Raw genomic sequence first — 19,590 nt, forward strand, 5'->3', positions numbered from 1 at the left:
TGCATACTTAAAATCTACTTAATTAGCTAAATAAAAAGTATTCTATGTGGAATTAGCACACTTATCTTCCAAATCCCCAAATACTTCTCAGGACGACTATTGGACATTGATGTGTTAGATGCAAAACACTTTGTAAAGTTTTATACTTGTTTGTTTTTGTAGCTTCTTATGTGATTTCTAGAGATGAGCGGGTTCGGTTTCTCTGAATCCGAACCCGCACGAACTTCATGTTTTTTTTCACGGGTCCGAGCGACTCGGATCTTCCCGCCTTGCTCGGTTAACCCGAGCGCGCCCGAACGTCATCATGACGCTGTCGGATTCTCGCGAGGCTCGGATTCTATCGCGAGACTCGGATTCTATATAAGGAGCCGCGCGTCGCCGCCATTTTCACACGTGCATTGAGATTGATAGGGAGAGGACGTGGCTGGCGTCCTCTCCGTTTAGAATAGATTAGAGAGACACTTGATTTACTAATTTTGGGGAGCATTAGGAGTACTCAGTACAGTGCAGAGTTTTGCTGATAGTGACCACCAGTTTTATTTATAATCCGTTCTCTGCCTGAAAAAAGCGATACACAGCACACAGTGACTCAGTCACATACCATATCTGTGTGCACTGCTCAGGCTCAGGCCAGTGTGCTGCATCATCTATTATCTATATATAATATTATATATATCTGATTATCTGTCTGACTGCTCAGCTCACACAGCTTATAATTGTGGGGGAGACTGGGGAGCACTACTGCAGTGCCAGTTATAGGTTATAGCAGGAGCCAGGAGTACATAATATATTATATAGTGAGTGACCACCAGACACACAGTGCAGTTTATTTAATATATCCGTTCTCTGCCTGAAAAAAGCGATACACACAGTGACTCAGTCAGTCACATACCATATCTGTGTGCACTGCTCAGGCTCAGGCCAGTGTGCTGCATCATCTATATATATTATATATCTGTCTGACTGCTCAGCTCACACAGCTTATAATTGTGGGGGAGACTGGGGAGCACTACTGCAGTGCCAGTTATAGGTTATAGCAGGAGCCAGGAGTACATAATATTATATTAAAACAGTGCACACTTTTGCTGCAGGAGTGCCACTGCCAGTGTGACTAGTGACCAGTGACCTGACCACCAGTATATATAATATTAGTAGTATACTATCTCTTTATCAACCAGTCTATATTAGCAGCAGACACAGTACAGTGCGGTAGTTCACGGCTGTGGCTACCTCTGTGTCGGCACTCGGCAGCCCGTCCATAATTGTATATACCACCTAACCGTGGTTTTTTTTTCTTTCTTTATACATACATACTAGTTACGAGTATACTATCTCTTTATCAACCAGTCTATATTAGCAGCAGACACAGTACAGTGCGGTAGTTCACGGCTGTGGCTACCTCTGTGTCGGCACTCGGCAGCCCGTCCATAATTGTATATACCACCTAACCGTGGTTTTTTTTTCTTTCTTTATACATACATACTAGTTACGAGTATACTATCTCTTTATCAACCAGTCTATATATTAGCAGCAGACACAGTACAGTGCGGTAGTTCACGGCTGTGGCTACCTCTGTGTCGGCACTCGGCAGCCCGTCCATAATTGTATATACCACCTAACCGTGGTTTTTTTTTCTTTCTTTATACATACATACTAGTTACGAGTATACTATCTCTTTATCAACCAGTCTATATATTAGCAGCAGACACAGTACAGTGCGGTAGTTCACGGCTGTGGCTACCTCTGTGTCGGCACTCGGCAGCCCGTCCATAATTGTATATACCACCTAACCGTGGTTTTTTTTTCTTTCTTTATACATACATACTAGTTACGAGTATACTATCTCTTTATCAACCAGTCTATATATTAGCAGCAGACACAGTACAGTGCGGTAGTTCACGGCTGTGGCTACCTCTGTGTCGGCACTCGGCAGCCCGTCCATAATTGTATATACCACCTAACCGTGGTTTTTTTTTCTTTCTTTATACATACATACTAGTTACGAGTATACTATCTCTTTATCAACCAGTCTATATATTAGCAGCAGACACAGTACAGTGCGGTAGTTCACGGCTGTGGCTACCTCTGTGTCGGCACTCGGCAGCCCGTCCATAATTGTATATACCACCTAACCGTGGTTTTTTTTTCTTTCTTTATACATACATACTAGTTACGAGTATACTATCTCTTTATCAACCAGTCTATATATTAGCAGCAGACACAGTACAGTGCGGTAGTTCACGGCTGTGGCTACCTCTGTGTCGGCACTCGGCAGCCCGTCCATAATTGTATATACCACCTAACCGTGGTTTTTTTTTCTTTCTTTATACATACATACTAGTTACGAGTATACTATCTCTTTATCAACCAGTCTATATATTAGCAGCAGACACAGTACAGTGCGGTAGTTCACGGCTGTGGCTACCTCTGTGTCGGCACTCGGCAGCCCGTCCATAATTGTATATACCACCTAACCGTGGTTTTTTTTTCTTTCTTTATACATACATACTAGTTACGAGTATACTATCTCTTTATCAACCAGTCTATATATTAGCAGCAGACACAGTACAGTGCGGTAGTTCACGGCTGTGGCTACCTCTGTGTCGGCACTCGGCAGCCCGTCCATAATTGTATATACCACCTAACCGTGGTTTTTTTTTCTTTCTTTATACATACATACTAGTTACGAGTATACTATCTCTTTATCAACCAGTCTATATATTAGCAGCAGACACAGTACAGTGCGGTAGTTCACGGCTGTGGCTACCTCTGTGTCGGCACTCGGCAGCCCGTCCATAATTGTATATACCACCTAACCGTGGTTTTTTTTTCTTTCTTTATACATACATACTAGTTACGAGTATACTATCTCTTTATCAACCAGTCTATATATTAGCAGCAGACACAGTACAGTGCGGTAGTTCACGGCTGTGGCTACCTCTGTGTCGGCACTCGGCAGCCCGTCCATAATTGTATATACCACCTAACCGTGGTTTTTTTTTCTTTCTTTATACATACATACTAGTTACGAGTATACAATCTCTTTATCAACCAGTCTATATATTAGCAGCAGACACAGTACAGTGCGGTAGTTCACGGCTGTGGCTACCTCTGTGTCGGCACTCGGCAGCCCGTCCATAATTGTATATACCACCTAACCGTGGTTTTTTTTTCTTTCTTTATACATACATACTAGTTACGAGTATACTATCTCTTTATCAACCAGTCTATATATTAGCAGCAGACACAGTACAGTGCGGTAGTTCACGGCTGTGGCTACCTCTGTGTCGGCACTCGGCAGCCCGTCCATAATTGTATATACCACCTAACCGTGGTTTTTTTTTCTTTCTTTATACATACATACTAGTTACGAGTATACTATCTCTTTATCAACCAGTCTATATATTAGCAGCAGACACAGTACAGTGCGGTAGTTCACGGCTGTGGCTACCTCTGTGTCGGCACTCGGCAGCCCGTCCATAATTGTATATACCACCTAACCGTGGTTTTTTTTTCTTTCTTTATACATACATACTAGTTACGAGTATACTATCTCTTTATCAACCAGTCTATATATTAGCAGCAGACACAGTACAGTGCGGTAGTTCACGGCTGTGGCTACCTCTGTGTCGGCACTCGGCAGCCCGTCCATAATTGTATATACCACCTAACCGTGGTTTTTTTTTCTTTCTTTATACATACATACTAGTTACGAGTATACTATCTCTTTATCAACCAGTCTATATATTAGCAGCAGACACAGTACAGTGCGGTAGTTCACGGCTGTGGCTACCTCTGTGTCGGCACTCGGCAGCCCGTCCATAATTGTATACTAGTATCCAATCCATCCATCTCCATTGTTTACCTGAGGTGCCTTTTAGTTGTGCCTATTAAAATATGGAGAACAAAAATGTTGAGGTTCCAAAATTAGGGAAAGATCAAGATCCACTTCCACCTCGTGCTGAAGCTGCTGCCACTAGTCATGGCCGAGACGATGAAATGCCAGCAACGTCGTCTGCCAAGGCCGATGCCCAATGGCATAGTACAGAGCATGTCAAAACCAAAACACCAAATATCAGTAAAAAAAGGACTCCAAAACCTAAAATAAAATTGTCGGAGGAGAAGCGTAAACTTGCCAATATGCCATTTACCACACGGAGTGGCAAGGAACGGCTGAGGCCCTGGCCTATGTTCATGGCTAGTGGTTCAGCTTCACATGAGGATGGAAGCACTCAGCCTCTCGCTAGAAAACTGAAAAGACTCAAGCTGGCAAAAGTACCGCAAAGAACTGTGCGTTCTTTGAAATCCCAAATCCACAAGGAGAGTCCAATTGTGTCGGTTGCGATGCCTGACCTTCCCAACACTGGACGTGAAGAGCATGCGCCTTCCACCATTTGCACGCCCCCTGCAAGTGCTGGAAGGAGCACCCGCAGTCCAGTTCCTGATAGTCAGATTGAAGATGTCAGTGTTGAAGTACACCAGGATGAGGAGGATATGGGTGTTGCTGGCGCTGGGGAGGAAATTGACCAGGAGGATTCTGATGGTGAGGTGGTTTGTTTAAGTCAGGCACCCGGGGAGACACCTGTTGTCCGTGGGAGGAATATGGCCGTTGACATGCCAGGTGAAAATACCAAAAAAATCAGCTCTTCGGTGTGGAGGTATTTCACCAGAAATGCGGACAACAGGTGTCAAGCCGTGTGTTCCCTTTGTCAAGCTGTAATAAGTAGGGGTAAGGACGTTAACCACCTCGGAACATCCTCCCTTATACGTCACCTGCAGCGCATTCATAATAAGTCAGTGACAAGTTCAAAAACTTTGGGTGACAGCGGAAGCAGTCCACTGACCAGTAAATCCCTTCCTCTTGTAACCAAGCTCACGCAAACCACCCCACCAACTCCCTCAGTGTCAATTTCCTCCTTCCCCAGGAATGCCAATAGTCCTGCAGGCCATGTCACTGGCAATTCTGACGAGTCCTCTCCTGCCTGGGATTCCTCCGATGCATCCTTGCGTGTAACGCCTACTGCTGCTGGCGCTGCTGTTGTTGCCGCTGGGAGTCGATGGTCATCCCAGAGGGGAAGTCGTAAGCCCACTTGTACTACTTCCAGTAAGCAATTGACTGTTCAACAGTCCTTTGCGAGGAAGATGAAATATCACAGCAGTCATCCTACTGCAAAGCGGATAACTGAGTCCTTGACAACTATGTTGGTGTTAGACGTGCGTCCGGTATCCGCCGTTAGTTCACAGGGAACTAGACAATTTATTGAGGCAGTGTGCCCCCGTTACCAAATACCATCTAGGTTCCACTTCTCTAGGCAGGCGATACCGAGAATGTACACGGACGTCAGAAAAAGACTCACCAGTGTCCTAAAAAATGCAGTTGTACCCAATGTCCACTTAACCACGGACATGTGGACAAGTGGAGCAGGGCAGGGTCAGGACTATATGACTGTGACAGCCCACTGGGTAGATGTATGGACTCCCGCCGCAAGAACAGCAGCGGCGGCACCAGTAGCAGCATCTCGCAAACGCCAACTCTTTCCTAGGCAGGCTACGCTTTGTATCACCGCTTTCCAGAATACGCACACAGCTGAAAACCTCTTACGGCAACTGAGGAAGATCATCGCGGAATGGCTTACCCCAATTGGACTCTCCTGTGGATTTGTGGCATCGGACAACGCCAGCAATATTGTGTGTGCATTAAATATGGGCAAATTCCAGCACGTCCCATGTTTTGCACATACCTTGAATTTGGTGGTGCAGAATTTTTTAAAAAACGACAGGGGCGTGCAAGAGATGCTGTCGGTGGCCAGAAAAATTGCGGGACACTTTCGGCGTACAGGCACCACGTACAGAAGACTGGAGCACCACCAAAAACTACTGAACCTGCCCTGCCATCATCTGAAGCAAGAAGTGGTAACGAGGTGGAATTCAACCCTCTATATGCTTCAGAGGTTGGAGGAGCAGCAAAAGGCCATTCAAGCCTATACAATTGAGCACGATATAGTAGGTGGAATGCACCTGTCTCAAGTGCAGTGGAGAATGATTTCAACGTTGTGCAAGGTTCTGATGCCCTTTGAACTTGCCACACGTGAAGTCAGTTCAGACACTGCCAGCCTGAGTCAGGTCATTCCCCTCATCAGGCTTTTGCAGAAGAAGCTGGAGGCATTGAAGAAGGAGCTAAAAGGGAGCGATTCCGCTAGGCATGTGGGACTTGTGGATGCAGCCCTTAATTCGCTTAACAAGGATTCACGGGTGGTCAATCTGTTGAAATCAGAGCACTACATTTTGGCCACCGTGCTCGATCCTAGATTTAAAGCCTACCTTGGATCTCTCTTTCCGGCAGACACAGGTCTGCTGGGGTTGAAAGACCTGCTGGTGACAAAATTGTCAAGTCAAGCGGAACGCGACCTGTCAACATCTCCTCCTTCACATTCTCCCGCAACTGGGGGTGCGAGGAAAAGGCTCAGAATTCCGAGCCCACCCGCTGGCGGTGATGCAGGGCAGTCTGGAGCGACTGCTGATGCTGACATCTGGTCCGGACTGAAGGACCTGACAACGATTACGGACATGTCGTCTACTGTCACTGCATATGATTCTCTCAACATTGATAGAATGGTGGAGGATTATATGAGTGACCGCATCCAAGTAGGCACGTCACACAGTCCGTACTTATACTGGCAGGAAAAAGAGGCAATTTGGAGGCCCTTGCACAAACTGGCTTTATTCTACCTAAGTTGCCCTCCCACAAGTGTGTACTCCGAAAGAGTGTTTAGTGCCGCCGCTCACCTTGTCAGCAATCGGCGTACGAGGTTACATCCAGAAAATGTGGAGAAGATGATGTTCATTAAAATGAATTATAATCAATTCCTCCGCGGAGACATTGACCAGCAGCAATTGCCTCCACAAAGTACACAGGGAGCTGAGATGGTGGATTCCAGTGGGGACGAATTGATAATCTGTGAGGAGGGGGATGTACACGGTGATATATCGGAGGGTGAAGATGAGGTGGACATCTTGCCTCTGTAGAGCCAGTTTGTGCAAGGAGAGATTAATTGCTTCTTTTTTGGGGGGGGTCCAAACCAACCCGTCATATCAGTCACAGTCGTGTGGCAGACCCTGTCACTGAAATGATGGGTTGGTTAAAGTGTGCATGTCCTGTTTTGTTTATACAACATAAGGGTGGGTGGGAGGGCCCAAGGACAATTCCATCTTGCACCTCTTTTTACTTTTCTTTTTCTTTGCATCATGTGCTGATTGGGGAGGGTTTTTTGGAAGGGACATCCTGCGTGACACTGCAGTGCCACTCCTAGATGGGCCCGGTGTTTGTGTCGGCCACTAGGGTCGCTAATCTTACTCACACAGTCAGCTACCTCATTGCGCCTCTTTTTTTCTTTGCGTCATGTGCTGTTTGGGGAGGGTTTTTTGGAAGGGACATCCTGCGTGACACTGCAGTGCCACTCCTAGATGGGCCCGGTGTTTGTGTCGGCCACTAGGGTCGCTAATCTTACTCACACAGCTACCTCATTGCGCCTCTTTTTTTCTTTGCGTCATGTGCTGTTTGGGGAGGGTTTTTTGGAAGGGACATCCTGCGTGACACTGCAGTGCCACTCCTAGATGGGCCCGGTGTTTGTGTCGGCCACTAGGGTCGCTAATCTTACTCACACAGCTACCTCATTGCGCCTCTTTTTTTCTTTGCGTCATGTGCTGTTTGGGGAGGGTTTTTTGGAAGGGACATCCTGCGTGACACTGCAGTGCCACTCCTAGATGGGCCCGGTGTTTGTGTCGGCCACTAGGGTCGCTAATCTTACTCACACAGCTACCTCATTGCGCCTCTTTTTTTCTTTGCGTCATGTGCTGTTTGGGGAGGGTTTTTTGGAAGGGACATCCTGCGTGACACTGCAGTGCCACTCCTAGATGGGCCCGGTGTTTGTGTCGGCCACTAGGGTCGCTTATCTTACTCACACAGCGACCTCGGTGCAAATTTTAGGACTAAAAATAATATTGTGAGGTGTGAGGTATTCAGAATAGACTGAAAATGAGTGTAAATTATGGTTTTTGAGGTTAATAATACTTTGGGATCAAAATGACCCCCAAATTCTATGATTTAAGCTGTTTTTTAGTGTTTTTTGAAAAAAACACCCGAATCCAAAACACACCCGAATCCGACAAAAAAAATTCGGTGAGGTTTTGCCAAAACGCGGTCGAACCCAAAACACGGCCGCGGAACCGAACCCAAAACCAAAACACAAAACCCGAAAAATTTCAGGCGCTCATCTCTAGTGATTTCTAGTCATATATTATACACAGCTCTGACTGATGATACAAATATTTTGTGTGAATAAAAAGAAATTGAATGATCTAATGTTAACTGATGCTTACAAAGGTAGTAAATTGAATAATAATATGAAATGTCAGGAACACATAGCAATGTTTTCATACCCATCTATTACAGTAGGCAACCTGTGGCTCACTAGCTGTTGTGGATCTACAAGTTGCATAATGCACCGCAGAATTTTGAGCAAGTTATATACATATGTTTTAAAATGAAACATTGAAATGTAATCATTGGTCAACAAGAGTTTATATTGCTCATTCACAACGAAAATAAGCAGGAAGCACAGGAGAAAGTTGTCAGGTACTGTAGCAAGCAATTACTGCCAATGTTCTATTCTGTGCCATCTACGTGCTGAGTCAGCACAATCCACCAATGAAATATTTATTTTCCTCATGTGACTGCTTGGCTTACACTGCATGGCTTATAATTGGAATTGCCTACTGCTAATGGGATAGGAGATTTGTATTACTTTAACTGAAAAAGTTAATTTTATTTGATTGGCTTTAGACCAACAGCCCAACTTCCACTAACGAGGATTATATCTTATAACCCAGTTCCTGCAGTTAGTTCCTGGCGGAGTCTTTACTGTACACTGCCTAATCAGCAGAAGACTGAGCCCACTCAGGATTGATTGCTGGGACAGTGATTGGAGTCGGATTTTCCTGAATGCAAATGGCCGCATTAGTGAGATAATTACAGCACAATATCAGCTACTGTAGAGGTATGGTTCTCAGCAGGCACTGATCGCATTGGGAAACTACATAACGTGCGTTTGCAATCACAAAGCAGTCATCTTTGACAGGACGGAGGTGGGAAATGTATCGGGCCAGGGTTCTCTACTTCAAGTTCTAGCTAATTATGTGGAGTCTGAAGATGCATTATATGCTGTCTGAGGATAGAAATTGATAATCATGTAGGAAAACAAGTGGTACGATACAATAGTACCTTTATTTATGACTAGCTGTTCTACCTATTCTTCCCATGGGAGTTTCTGATATTCACGGTTGTAAATATAAATGAGTGTTAAAAATGTGTTAAATCTATAGAGCTGTAAATTTGACACGTCTAAATGTAAGTAAATATTAATCAATGGTTCTTGGCGTTATCCGAGGAGCACCCGTAGCCGATATGGTCAAAAGTGACAGGAACATTTTTGTAGTTTATTAAATTCTACACACTGGAGGTGCAATCCAAAATTTGATCCGATTGTCCGTTTGGGTGTTATCGTTCACTCAATGCAAGCCACACATCGGTAACGACATCATTATGTCAACCCTAAGGGGAGGTTTATTAAAATTCTAATTATGTTGTTTTCCTATTTCCCACCTGCAGAATACCTATGTTACATTTCATCTTCCTAACATATTGGAAAGTAAGAGAATTAGTGATGAGTCAGTGAGTGAGTGAGTGAGTGAGTGAGTGAGTGAGTGAGTGAGGGCTCTCGCATTTAATTATATAGATATACAGTATTTGCGTGTGTTTAAAATAATCAAGCAGGAATAGGTTCAGCTAAAACAATAGCCAGGGGGTTCACCACACAAGCAAACGGGCGTAGCTAGTACTTTGTGGGCCCCATAGCAACATTTTGAAGGGGCCCTGTCCCAATGATTCTAGAGAGTCACCTCTCTGCAGAAGTTCATTTTATGCCCTATAGTAATGCCCTAGTTTATTTTATGACCCATAGTAGTGCCCTAGTTCACATTATGTCACATTTTATGGCTGCCAGTACACATTATACAACACAGTACGCCCAATGTATATTATGACATACAGTGCCCCTAGTTCATAGTACTGTATGCCACATTACAGTGCCCCTAGTTCATAGTGTGCCACAATACAGTGCCCCTAGTTCATAGTATGCCACATTACAGTGCCCCTAGTTCATAGTATGCCATATTACATTGCCCCTAGTTCATAGTATGCCACATTACAGTGCCCCTAGTTCATAGTATGCCACATTAGTGCCCCTAGTTCATAGTATACCACATTACAGTGCCCCTAGTTCATAGTATGCCACATTACATTGCCCCTAGTTCATAGTATGCCACATTACAGTGCCCCTAGTTCATAGTATGCCACATTACAGTGCCCCTAGTTCATATAGTGTGGCACAATACAGTGCCCCTAGTTCATAGTATGCCACATTACAGTGCCCCTAGTTCATAGTATGCCATATTACATTGCCCCTAGTTCATAGTATGCCACATTACAGTGCCCCTAGTTCATAGTATGCCACATTAGTGCCCCTAGTTCATAGTATACCACATTACAGTGCCCCTAGTTCATAGTATGCCACATTACATTGCCCCTAGTTCATAGTATGCCACATTACAGTGCCCCTAGTTCATAGTATGCCACATTACATTGCCCCTAATTCATAGTATGCCACATTACAGTGCCCCCAGTTCATAGTATGCCACATTACAGTGCCCCTAGTCCATAGTATGCCACATTACAGTGCCCATAGTCCATAGTATGCCACTTTACATTGCCCCTAGTTCATATTATGTAACAGGATAGTACCCTCATGTTCATTTTATATTATGACATACAGTGCCCCTAGTTCATAGTATGCCACATTACATTGCCCCTAATTCATAGTATGCCACATTACAGTGCCCCTAGTTCATAGTATGCCACATTACAGTGCCCCTAGTTTATAGTATGCCACATTACTTTGCCCCTAATTCATAGTATGCCACATTACAGTGCCCCCAGTTCATAGTATGCCACATTACAGTGCCCCTAGTATATAGTATGCCACTTTACATTGCCCCTAGTTCATATTATGTAACAGGATAGTACCCTCATGTTCATTTTATATTATGACATACAGTGCCCCTAGTTCATATTACTGTATGCCACATTACAGTGCCCCTAGTTCATAGTGTGCCACAATACAGTGCCCCTAGTTCATAGTATGCCACATTACAGTGCCCCTAGTTCATAGTATGCCATATTACATTGCCTCTAGTTCATAGTATGCCACATTACAGTGCCCCTAGTTCATAGTATGCCACATTAGTGCCCCTAGTTCATAGTATACCACATTACAGTGCCCCTAGTTCATAGTATGCCACATTACATTGCCCCTAATTCATAGTATGCCACATTACAGTGCCCCTAGTTCATAGTATGCCACATTACAGTGCCCCTAGTTCATAGTATGCCACATTACAGTGCCCCTAGTTTATAGTATGCCACATTACAGTGCCCCTAGTTCATAGTATGCCATATTACATTGCCCCTAGTTCATAGTATGCCACATTACAGTGCCCCTAGTTCATAGTATGCCACATTAGTGCCCCTAGTTCATAGTATACCACATTACAGTGCCCCTAGTTCATAGTATGCCACATTACATTGTCCCTAGTTCATAGTATGCCACATTACAGTGCCCCTAGTTCATAGTATGCCACATTACATTGCCCCTAATTCATAGTATGCCACATTACAGTGCCCCCAGTTCATAGTATGCCACATTACAGTGCCCCTAGTCCATAGTATGCCACATTACAGTGCCCATAGTCCATAGTATGCCACTTTACATTGCCCCTAGTTCATATTATGTAACAGGATAGTACCCTCATGTTCATTTTATATTATGACATACAGTGCCCCTAGTTCATAGTATGCCACATTACATTGCCCCTAATTCATAGTATGCCACATTACAGTGCCCCTAGTTCATAGTATGCCACATTACAGTGCCCCTAGTTTATAGTATGCCACATTACTTTGCCCCTAATTCATAGTATGCCACATTACAGTGCCCCCAGTTCATAGTATGCCACATTACAGTGCCCCTAGTCCATAGTATGCCACTTTACATTGCCCCTAGTTCATATTATGTAACAGGATAGTACCCTCATGTTCATTTTATATTATGACATACAGTGCCCCTAGTTCATATTACTGTATGCCACATTACAGTGCCCCTAGTTCATAGTGTGCCACAATACAGTGCCCCTAGTTCATAGTATGCCACATTACAGTGCCCCTAGTTCATAGTATGCCATATTACATTGCTTCTAGTTCATAGTATGCCACATTACAGTGCCCCTAGTTCATAGTATGCCACATTAGTGCCCCTAGTTCATAGTATACCACATTACAGTGCCCCTAGTTCATAGTATGCCACATTACATTGCCCCTAATTCATAGTATGCCACATTACAGTGCCCCTAGTTCATAGTATGCCACATTACAGTGCCCCTAGTTCATAGTATGCCACATTACAGTGCCCCTAGTTTATAGTATGCCACATTACATTGCCCCTAGTTCATAGTATGCCACATTACAGTGCCCCTAGTTCATAGTATGCCACATTACAGTGCCCCTAGTTCATAGTATGCCACATTACAGTGCCCCTAGTTCATAGTATACCACATTACAGTGCCCCTAGTTCATAGTATGCCACATTACATTGCCCCTAATTCATAGTATGCCACATTACAGTGCCCCTAGTTCATAGTATGCCACATTACAGTGCCCCTAGTTCATAGTATGCCACATTACAGTGCCCCTAGTTTATAGTATGCCACATTACATTGCCCCTAGTTCATAGTATGCCACATTACAGTGCCCCTAGTTCATAGTATGCCACATTACAGTGCCCCTAGTTCATAGTATGCCACATTACAGTGCCCCTAGTTCATAGTATGCCACATTACAGTGCCCATAGTCCATAGTATGCCACTTTACATTGCCCCTAGTTCATATTATGTTACAGGATAGTACCCTCATGTTCATTTTATACCACATTACAATGAGCAGGTCCAGGGGCATAACTAGATATATTTTAGACACCAAGGCAAATGTTTGTAAGTGCCTCTATGCATCCCCAATGGAGAAAAATATATATAACACATGTATCTTTGACAGAGAAGTTGGGCCCCTCTAAGCTCTGGGCCCCATAGCAGCTGCACTCCCTGCACCTATGGTAGCTACACCCTGTATATAACACATGTAACTGTGACAGGGAAGGTGGGCCCCACTCAGCTCTGAGCCCCATAGCAGCTGCACTCCCTGCACCTATGGTAGCTACGCCCTTGCAAGCAAACTACAGTGTCCTGCACTTTGCTCCATGATGGACGTATTCAGTGAAGCTCTGTCGTGTCATCCAGGTTCCGACGAAAGGCTTGCACATTCGCAGCTGATCGTTTCGTCCATGTACACAAATTCGGGATATTTTTGCCTAGTTTCTGAGGAGTGTAGGGAGTCTCCCAATATTCCGGGAGTCTCCAGGACTATTCAGGAGAACAGGTTAGTGTTCTGTGCTTATTGCATTCTCAGCTTTCCTCATTACGGTACACTATACCTGCCAATTTCCATAGGACGGTTGAGAATTGCAATCAGAAAAAGGGGTGTGGCTTAGTCATTTGAGAACATGGCCTGTTTCAAATGAGGGTACGGCTGGGTGTACAGCAACAGATCTAGTGGCTTAAAGAGCCCCATACACTTATGCGACATGTCCGACCCTCATGTCACAGGCGATCACCCCGGCAGCCTCCCGGGCGGCAGGATTGCACAAGATACATCGTATGCGGTCCTTTTGCATACAACGTATCTTGTGCGATCCCAGCCATGCCTGCGGGGTCGGACATGATCGCTAGTGCAGCACGGTCAATCTGGAGGATCCGATGCTCACGGGAATGCGCATTGGATCGGATCGGAAACACCTCCAAAATGCCCGATTTCCTCTGCTATATCGGCCCGAATGCCCGAAATCAGATGAAATCGGGCATTATCGTCCTAGTGTATGGGGCCCTTAAGAGTGTCACTTACTGGCTCAGGCATGTGGCTTGTTTGCTTCTGTGGGTGTGGCCTGGTGGCTAAGGGTGTGTGACTTGTTTGTTCAGAGGGTGTGATTTGGTGGCTCAGAAGGTGTGACTTGTTGAATCAGACATGTGGCTTGATTGTTCCTTGGGGTGTGGCCTGGTGGCTCAGGGTGTGTGACTTGCTTGCTCAGAGGGTGTGACTTGGTGGCTCAGGGGGTGTGACGTGCTTGCTCAGAGGGTGTGACTTGGTGGCTCAGGGGGTCTGACTTGTTGATTCAGGCATGTGGCTTGATTGTTCCTGTGGGTGTGGCCTGGTGGCTCAGGGTGTGTGGCTTGCTTGCTCAGAGGGTGTGACTTGGTGGCTCAAGGTCATTGCTAAATTATATCCCAAATTTTGTTCAAGGTGTAGAAACTTACCTGGCTGCAGTGTGAGTAGGCAATGCATACAGAAACGTGTAATAATAATGGACTTACCTGCACTTGGTGTCTGTTCTACACATCAGGTTTGCCTGCAGCTTTGAGATAATTATGCAGATCACCCTTATGAAGATCACAAAATTCACCTGAGTAATAAAACAAATTTTAATCAAGTTACGCGTCATCTGCAGCATCCGTGACCTCAGTGACAAATTACTGCAATGTAAGAAATTGTCACTGACTGTTCTCACACGTTTCATTCATTTCCTATTAAGACCCACAATCCCCTGCGCCATGCCCCCTGGTACCAAATTACTGCCTCTGATTTTACTCTGCTCTGACGTCCACCGGGAAATTTACCAAGTGGTATTTATAGGATGCAATAAAAATGGACAACTAAGCGGCATTAACTCCTTCCTCACCAGCTGAACAGTGATACACCTTTGCTGGTTGTGTCCTAAATATATTATGAACGCAAACGCAGCAAACATTTATAAATACAGTCACTTCTGGGGGGGGTTCTTACTCAGCTAATGCCTCTGCCTAATAATGTATGAAAGGACATTACAGCACTACAAAACTCATCATGGCACATTGCTTCTATTTAATTCTAATATTCATTTTGCATTTTAAATACTGTTCCTTAATACATTTTAACTTATAAGAAATTGTATTCGTAAAACGTCCGGGAGACTCCGGAACTTCGAGTGACTCTTCCAGGTTCGGCAACAGAAAACAAGTATCCTGCAGCAAACCACTTGTAGCCAACAGCTGCTGCTGCCTACTATCTGAGTGAAGTGGGCGGTCCAGACAGCTTGGTGATGTGAAACATGCTGAATAGTGTCACTGTGGCCCCGCCTCCTCACTTTACAATGACAGGAATCACTGCATCACTGTGCCACGCCCCCACACCACCCCCACACACACATACACCTACTACCCCGAGGGAGCAGCTAAAATGACAGCAGGAATGAATTAGGAACATAGGGAGATAATTAAAATCATAGATATAAAGGAATTGTATTGTGCCGTTGTTAAATGTTGAAAAATCTTGTTGATTGCCCACATAAAACAGTGGTGTAAGCTGAGATTGCAGAACTTAATACTAGGCAACCAGTAAACAGAAGAGGGTTACCCAGGATAGTCGCACTCATGGCTATACTGTCCATCTGGCAATTCTGCCCTGGGTGCACTGACTAATATGTGAATATTTAAAAACAGTTAAAATATATATCTTTAATAAGGTACAGTAATATTGATAAGTAATATGGTAAAACAAGGCTATTAACCAAACTGCACCATCATACATCTCCTCACTCATCTCAAAATATCTCCCTACCAGACCTCTCCATTCTGCACAAGATCTGCGTCTCTCATCCACATGTATTACCTGTTCCCACTCAAAATTACAGGACTTTACCCGGGCTTCACCCACTCTGTGGAATGCGCTCCCACGCACAAAAAGACTCTCCTCTAGTCTCCAAATCTTTAAACGTTCCCTGAAAACTAATCTCTTCAGACAAGCCTACCAAATTCCAGACCCACCCACATAACCTTCAGTGCTTCCCTATCCAGTTACATCCTCTCTGTACAGTATACATAACATCACATACAGTATCTTGTCTTTCTTTACTCTCACACCCTCCTGACCCTTGGCCAACATTGCGGGGTGATCATATCATACAAACCATTAAGAACCTAGCAATCTGGTGGACCATAATGCAATAGATAGCATCTATCCTTGTGTATCAATGCCTATTTCCCTATAGATTGTAAGCTTGCAAGCAGGGCCTTCCTACCTCTATGTCTGTCTGTCTTTGCCCAGTTTTGTTCTATTACTGTTGTTCTAATTGTAAAGCGGAATATGCTGCGCTATATAAGAAACTGCTAATAAATAAATAAATAAATAAATACATAGAACAAGTCATAGCTTTATTGTGTGTTATATTAAAACCTAGGGAACAGGAAAAATGTGAAAGAATTCGTTGGCGGAAGTTAATTCTAAAACTTGTGTGCACGAGACCAGGTTTAGAAATGAATAACTATGAAGCTTCACAATCTTAGCCTATTAAATTACTTATACCCCATAAAGGTCTTTATGGCAGATTACTTGACACAATATAGGAATTAATGAAACATCAGGTTCTGTAATAATATTACGCTTTGTATGATTCCCTCTGATCAGTTTCTCGGGCAGCACCTCCCTTAAATGTTCTATGCAATTAAGGAATTCACTATTAGAGATAAATAATATAATACCATTTGTTTACATGTTCCTTCCCTTTAGTGTACAATAAATCCCGATGATGGAGGTTTGATAGGTATTAGAATTAAACTAAGGCATTGCCATCATATGATAGCACTGGGCAAAATGTGTGCAGTCATTGGTCCTTATGGAATATTCACCCATTGAGGCAGATGTATTAACCTGGAGAAGGCATAAGGAAGTGATAAACCAGTGATATGTGCAAGGTGATAAAGACACCAGCCAATCAGATCCTAACTGTTCATTTACATATTGGAGCTGATTGGCTGGTGCATTATCACCTTGCACATATCACTGGTTTATCACTTCCTTATGCCTTCTCCAGATTAATACATCTGCCCCATTGATCCTTTTGGATTAATGATTCAACCAGAAAATCATTTGTTGTATTTTATCTATATTTATGGAATGGTTAAACCTGTTTCAGGATGAAATTCCCACATAGTAATGAATGCATCTACAATAACACAGGCTTGCGTTATTTGTAACTCACCCCGATTGCGATCAGGATAGGAAGGCGGATGATGAGCCAGTAATTCATATTGTAATTCCTCGTCCAGCAGCTAGAGAGAAGTCATAGTGATTTATTATTCACAGTGAAACCTAAATTCAGACAGATGATCTTATTCACATGATGAACATGTCAAGACTCTGGCAGGTGTCACGATGACGAGTAAATGAATGGTGACGATCCATCTGTGAGGAGCTGTAATGATTTGTGTTATGTCTGTTGTGTAATCTGATGGATTATCTCTGAAGCTCTTCCAGGCCAGTCACTTCCTCTGTGCTGCACTGTCCTCACTAGCTACGGTACCCAGTGTGATTTATAGGCTAACGCGTTTTACAGTCCTGTAATGGAAACGACCAAAATGTGCACTCCGGTTTATTTTCTGTTGTGCAACGATACATTAACCTCTTCTGTACAGAGGAAGACATTAAAATGCTATTATCAAATGATACATGTTTAAATGAGAGATAAACTGTAGACCAAGCATGAATAGCCTACAGCATGCCAGCTGCTACGGAGTAAAATCTCCCTGTTTATCTCAGTCCCCGAGGATCGCAGCAGCTGTTTTCTTGTAGCAGTTGCTGGGTGTTTTGCTTTTAACATTCTAAGGCTAATATTACACACAGGTTATTCTAGATCTACACAATTCATTTTGGCATGTCTGTGTGTAACCAGTTGTGAAGAATGAATACACAATCTGCTAAAGTCACATTCTGTAATCAAAAATGAAAGTGTTTATGTCTTTCACAAAATGTATTTAGGGGAGATGTATTAATAATAACAATTGGAGATAAACAAGAATCATGGAATGATTTTGACTTTTGACACATGAAAGTAGCCCCGTGGCACTCCTTCTGCAGTGGACACCAAATACTGTTGATGGTGCTCTTCCCAACACTGTTGCAGAAGGTCCCACAAATGCGTTGCACTTGTAGGCTGCTTTGTTCTCACCCTTCTGTCCAGTTCTACTCAAACCAGCTGGATGGGGTGTAAGTCTCGAGACTATGTTGCCAATTTCTTGATTGGAAGCCTCCAATCTTGTTCCGTCTCTCAACATAGTTCTGACATAGCCCGGAGGTAGGTTTTGGGTCATTATCGAGCTGTAGGATGATCGCTTGACCAACTAGGCATAGATCATGGGGCATTGCATAGTGCTGCAAAATGCAGAGGTAGCCATTTTGGGTTCAGAATCCCAGTTAGGCTGCGGAGGGGGAGGGGGTGGCAGTAGGTTAGGAGTTAGGCAGCAGGAAGATAGACTTTAGGTTTAGGCACCTCCGGGAGGTGGGTCAAGAACAAAGGGGGGATTTAAGGATTAGACTGCAGGAACCAAGGATTAGGGGGTAGGGGAGTAGGGAGAACACCCCACACTCACCCCTGTCTGGCTTTACAACTTCAGGATCCCAGCATTGGTATTATGGCTGCCGGGATCCTGAGCCGGCATTGCATACTGAACCCGATGTATCTCTGTATGTGCCCAGAGGGTAAGAGGAACAAATCTTGGAATCCCAGCCCCAAAGCAACATATGGGAAAGCATTATGCTCTACGTTCAGATAAATATATACAGGATCCAACAGAGCAAATGACAGCTTCTAAATAAAGAATGAACATGGTTAATGTGCACCAAGCTGATGAGGGGATGATGCTCCACGTGTTGTTCTAAGACAGAAGATTCAGCTGATGAAAATTGGTTAATGCAAGTAAATTTGCATTTATCAGCAATTTATTCCTGTAATAATCTCATGACAAAAAGTCCAAATCCTACAGGACAATCGTCCTCAATCATCACTGTTGGAAGTATTGCAGAGACATAGAAATGACAGTGGGACACGTTCTTGAGCACTCTAATGGACCCTTGACAAAATAATGTCTTTACAATGCATGTTATGTTGATGAATCTGCATCATCAAAGGAAAGTGATGACGTGTGTTCAAGTGATAATGAAGAGACCACGCTAAATATCTGATATGTATGATTTTTTAAAAACTGCTGTAACCACTTTATACTGTAGTCCAACTAGTTATCAGCCTGATGGAACAACATAACAGTAATGTCAGCACCAGCATCTGTGCGCGGACATCATAAATGCACAAAACACTTGAATTCTTCCCACAGGGGTGAGGAGCAGGGTTAGATTTTTATTATATAGGATAGCCATGTACCTTTTGCTCAGTGTAAGGTCTCTGTTTTCCTCAGTCTCACTTTAGTACACCTTAAGTCTACTGCCCCAGTAGTACATGTGGGAGTAGGGTAGGTGTGAGGGTGTACCAGTGGGAGTAGTATAGG

The 19,590-nt window shown here is 43.9% G+C and overlaps 1 protein-coding gene across 2 annotated transcripts in view; it reads right to left on the minus strand.

Annotated features, from left to right (window-relative positions):
• GLP1R (glucagon like peptide 1 receptor) overlaps positions 1-19,590 on the minus strand; it is a 615,585-nt gene that overhangs the window by 51,130 nt on the left and 544,865 nt on the right. For both annotated transcript variants that reach the window (XM_063918850.1, XM_063918851.1), the window contains 2 exons: positions 17,292-17,361; positions 14,590-14,678 (listed from right to left, as the gene is read on the minus strand). In XM_063918850.1, the coding sequence (XP_063774920.1) occupies positions 14,590-14,678; positions 17,292-17,361 (159 nt within the window). The remainder of the gene's footprint in view (positions 1-14,589; positions 14,679-17,291; positions 17,362-19,590) is intronic.

The sequence above is a fragment of the Pseudophryne corroboree genome, chromosome 4 (assembly GCF_028390025.1).
Source record: "Pseudophryne corroboree isolate aPseCor3 chromosome 4, aPseCor3.hap2, whole genome shotgun sequence".
Lineage (NCBI taxonomy): Eukaryota > Metazoa > Chordata > Amphibia > Anura > Myobatrachidae > Pseudophryne > Pseudophryne corroboree.